General features: G+C 39.7%; 1 protein-coding gene across 1 annotated transcript; it reads right to left on the bottom strand.

Moving 5' to 3' along the window:
• Positions 1–3,093: 3,093 nt before the first annotated feature.
• LOC110032123 (probable carboxylesterase 2) lies at positions 3,094–4,351 on the bottom strand. The gene has a single exon (XM_020735645.1). The coding sequence runs from the start codon at positions 4,339–4,341 to the stop codon at positions 3,220–3,222; it is 1,122 nt and encodes a 373-aa protein (XP_020591304.1). The 5' UTR covers positions 4,342–4,351; the 3' UTR covers positions 3,094–3,219.
• Positions 4,352–4,448: the final 97 nt, after the last annotated feature.

The raw sequence follows: 4,448 nt of genomic DNA, 5'->3' as shown, positions 1-4,448 counted from the left end.
TATATATAATATATATATATATATATATACATAATAACTACTTTGTTTAAGTGTTCGAACCCGTACCTTGTATGTGGAGCGAAAAACCCAACCCAACCGAGCAAAGTTCAATTTCTGTATTATTCTGTAAGAATACTCGATATATTCAGATGATGAAATTGCACTCGAATTTTCATTATCCAACACTAATCTTGAATCTGGAGGCAATATTTTGAACAAAAAATATTAAAATCTTGATAAAAAGTCATCCAGAGCTCCGATTTCTGACCGCCTTGTTGAGAAGATCCAAATGATCTAAAAACTAATTCAATCCGAGTAGATCAAGCCAGGATCAAATCATTAAATCACTCTTGGAGAACTTCCGAAGTCATTTGAAAGGTCAAACGAATGTCAATACTAGTGTGCTTATAGTCGAATCGAGTGTGTCGACAAGAAGAATCCAACGAGCCCAAGATTGCTCAATTACGACATCGTTAAGGCACTCAAATGTCCATCAAACTTCATCTAATCGAGGTAAGCTCTTCAGACTGTCCAATCAAAATAGTTCATATTCCTGCATTAAATCGTACCCAAAATACTATAAATAAAGTCTCACCCCTCACATGAAGAGGGAAGACTTGAGAGAGAACTTTAGGCATAGAGAAAGAGCTTAAGTCCAATATCATCCCTGATTGTCGTCGACCTCTGTCGACCCCTGCCGACCCCTGCCGACCTCCGTCGACGGCCACCGACAGTTATCGATAGTTGTTAATTACCGCCGATCACTGCCGACCTCCGTCGATCTCCACTGATTACATGTCGTCAGTCGACTTTATAACTCAGAAAGCTAGTAACAATTTCCCATTTGTGAGACAAGGGGTCTCTGTAATCATCAATCAATAGTGAATTTTTGCAAATGGGCCAAGCCTAGTGGGTTTTTCCCTTTCCGAGTTTTCCACGTAAAAGTTTCTGGAGTCATCTCTGCTTGCTTCTCTTTCATCTATGTGTGTACTAAATTCTCATACAACGCTAAGACGATAATCTGTTATTCTACCGCCGCAGATTTTCCAGCACGCATCAAATACATTTCGAGTTAGAACTTTCTTTTAAGATGACTTTTATTTTCTAATATTATTTTAGGATTTTTGAAATATTACATTCCGAATGATTGTTTTTTTAATTTAATTGACTAAAAAACTACAAAGATTTATTATCAATTAAAATTATTAATTAACAAAATATAATAAAAATTATTAAATTTGATTCAAATGACATTTTAATATAAACAATAAGTTTTAAATCTTGCCCCAACCTTTAATATCTTATGGCTATGTGATTAGGCTTATCAAAATCACTCTATATTCGTGAACAGCTCATGTTCGGCTCGCTATACAAACGAGCTGAACATGAATAAACTTTTTGAGCTCGAAATATAAACGGGCTCGTTCGTGTTCGGCTCGTTTACATGGCTTATGTATCGCTCAATGTAGGGGGTAGTTCTTTAAGAATGCGGGGAATAACACCCTTGTTGTTGATGTCTAAACCAACGATTGTAATGCTGTCGATTAGTGTTTTGATAGATGAGAGATATCCCGTTATTATTTTATTTTTTATGGTGATGCGGTGGAGTTTGTTTATAAGATGGATAAATTGGGATTGATTGGCTTCTAATAAGAAGCATTTGAGAGAAAGCCAAATGTCTTCCATTTAACATTTTTTACTTGCTTTCTATGAGTATATGGGGTTTCAAAACTCCATTTATGATGAAGAGCTGTAATATGCGCTGCATGTCGTATTTAGAGAAGTTATATGGAGGCGATTGCATTGCTTGTTCAAGCTTTTATGGTCAGCAAGACTCTCGGTGATCAAGAGAGCCTCTATTTATATTTCCAACTAATCATTTGCTGCTTCAGCATTTGTTTTTTTTTATTTAAATAATATTTTTTAAGAAGCTAATAAAGATCGATGTTAATAATGAAGGTAATTGGATGATGTTTGTTGAATCATGTACGATAGGAGAGAAGGAGGGAGAGAGGGAGTTGACTTTGATTTGGTAAGGCTGGTTCGGTCGGCTAAACTGAGTCGACGCAATCGGTTGGTTGGGCATGATTAGCTTCGGGTCGACAGGATTGACTCAATCGGCTAAATTTTGTTTATTGTTTGGTCAAGTCTAGCTAGATCTTTGATCCCTGAGTGAGGAACTGTTGTAGATAGAATGCGACTAGACTATTAAGCAGATGTTGAATCACTATAACTCGATAGATAGTTCATTTGTTAGGGAGAATTCAAGAAGATTGTGAGACTATTGCATTGCCAAAACTCGGACTCTGATTAGGAATCTCAGGGCCGTCCGTGATGATCAGTGATATCAAGGAATTGTATTCATCCCTCGGTTTGTAATTTATTATGTTGTTTTTTCCATATCTGATGCATTAATTAGCTAATTAAATAAGCAAAAAGGACCGTGGCCTTGCCAACCTGAAGTCATATATGTGGTAGGTGAGCATCTTAATTGTAAGAGAAGTAAAGTCTGTCCCAATGAGATGACAATGCACAATGTTAACCTTTTTGTCAAAAGTGGATACGGGCGAATTCTTGTGAAAATTAACGTGAGAGTTTAGATATGATGGAAGCACATATTTAGTTTATTGTCACACCAATCACTGCCAAGGACTTCTATTTTTGAATGAAATTGAGTTTTGACCAAAGTTTTTGATGGTTTACAAGCAACCATTCTGATATATTCTAAGAGTTGTCCAATTTTTAAATCAAGTTAAAATATTATAAATATTAACTTATGTATTGGTCTTTACATACATACCACTCAATTCATATATTTACACCAATCAAATTTTAATATCAAATGATAAATAACCATCATTTCTGGACAACAACATGTTTTTTCTTATAATATTGTAAAGTGATAATTACGAACATAAAAACCCAAATCTTGTCATTTATAAAATATAATGAACTGTAGAACATATGTACGGGTGCTAGATTTGTACATCAATGTTTATGATGCTATACCATGTGCCCATTATAAATTTATAAATTAATATTTAAAAACTAAATATGTAAATGCTTTAAAACTTTATTATCCATAAACAAATATTTTTCATAGGTAAAATATTAGGTACTCATCGTACAACATAATTATATAAAAAGCCCTAAAAATATTCAGATGCATACAAACTCCAACCCCAACCCCAATTCCAACTCCAACTCCGCACCTAATATTCAGAAGCATACGAAAACTTTGACATTGTTGCAGAAAGCAACGAATCTATCCATGAACACCACCGCCCTCTCATTCTGCGGATAAAGAAAAAAGAATCCATGATCCTCCCCTTCCGCCATCACAAACTCCACCTCCCCTCCCCACCCACTCTCCTTCAATTTCTGACCATAAATCCTCGCTCTATCCACCAACAAATCCATCTCCCCGCAGCTCACCAGCACTCTTCTACACCCCAGCAGCTCCAATCCCGGAGCCCCTTCCGCCACCGGGTTAATCCTCGGGTCATTCGGTCCCTTCGTCCCCGGACACACAAACTCCCACGCCGGATCCAAATCCTTCACCTTAAGAAACGACCCCTCTTTTCCCTCCAGCTCCACTCCAATCTTCTCCTCCCCCCAAAAATAAGGATTCAGAAGCACAATACCTTCGACTTTCCTCCCCTCGCTGCCCATCCTCATCCCCAAATTGTGCACGATGTTCCCCCCTGCGCTATCTCCGGCGAGGATGACTCCGTCCGAACTTCCCCTGCTTGCGATGACCCATTGGAGGGCCTCCCAGGAGTCTTCGTAGGCGGCGGGGAGGGGATGTTCTGGTGCGAGGCGGTAGTCGACGGATACGGCGACGATGTTGGCTTTGGAGGTGAGGTGGTTGAGGTAATTGTGGTAGTGGGCGGAGGAGGGGCGGTGGAGGCAGAAACCGCCGCCGTGGTAGAAGACTAGGATAGGGTGATTCTGGTCGCCGTTGGAGGGGATGGAGGGGGGCCGGTAGAAGCGGACGGAGAGACCGTTGGTGGGATTGAGGGTGATATCCTTGGAGTGGACGCCGGTGATTGGGTCGATGGAAGGGGGGAGGAATTCGAAGGGTTCGAAGCGATCCACGCGGCCGCTGCGGTAAGCTCGCATCATGGAGATCATGTCGTAGATGAGTTCATCGTCGTCGGAGGTGGTGTTGGGGCTCATGGTGGATTTGGGAGGTAGGGAGGTAGGGAGGTCGAAGAGATGTGTGGTTTTTGTTTGGAAGTGGGCGGCATAAGCAGGGCGGCGGTTCAGGTGATTTATAGTTTCCAAGAGGGTGCGTGGCTGCACAGAAGCCATTAAAGAATTATGGATTTGGGATTTCATGCCCCGATACCAAGACCATGGTAAATGTGAAAGCAATATTACATATTTAAGATGGTTCAAAATTTTGAATTTATTTTAAAATTAATGTATTATAACATATATATATA

Source organism: Phalaenopsis equestris, unplaced genomic scaffold (assembly GCF_001263595.1).
Source record: "Phalaenopsis equestris unplaced genomic scaffold, ASM126359v1 Scaffold000878, whole genome shotgun sequence".
Lineage (NCBI taxonomy): Eukaryota > Viridiplantae > Streptophyta > Magnoliopsida > Asparagales > Orchidaceae > Phalaenopsis > Phalaenopsis equestris.
The sequence above is the reverse complement of the archived record's forward strand: the minus strand, read 5'-3'. Positions and strand labels throughout refer to the sequence as shown.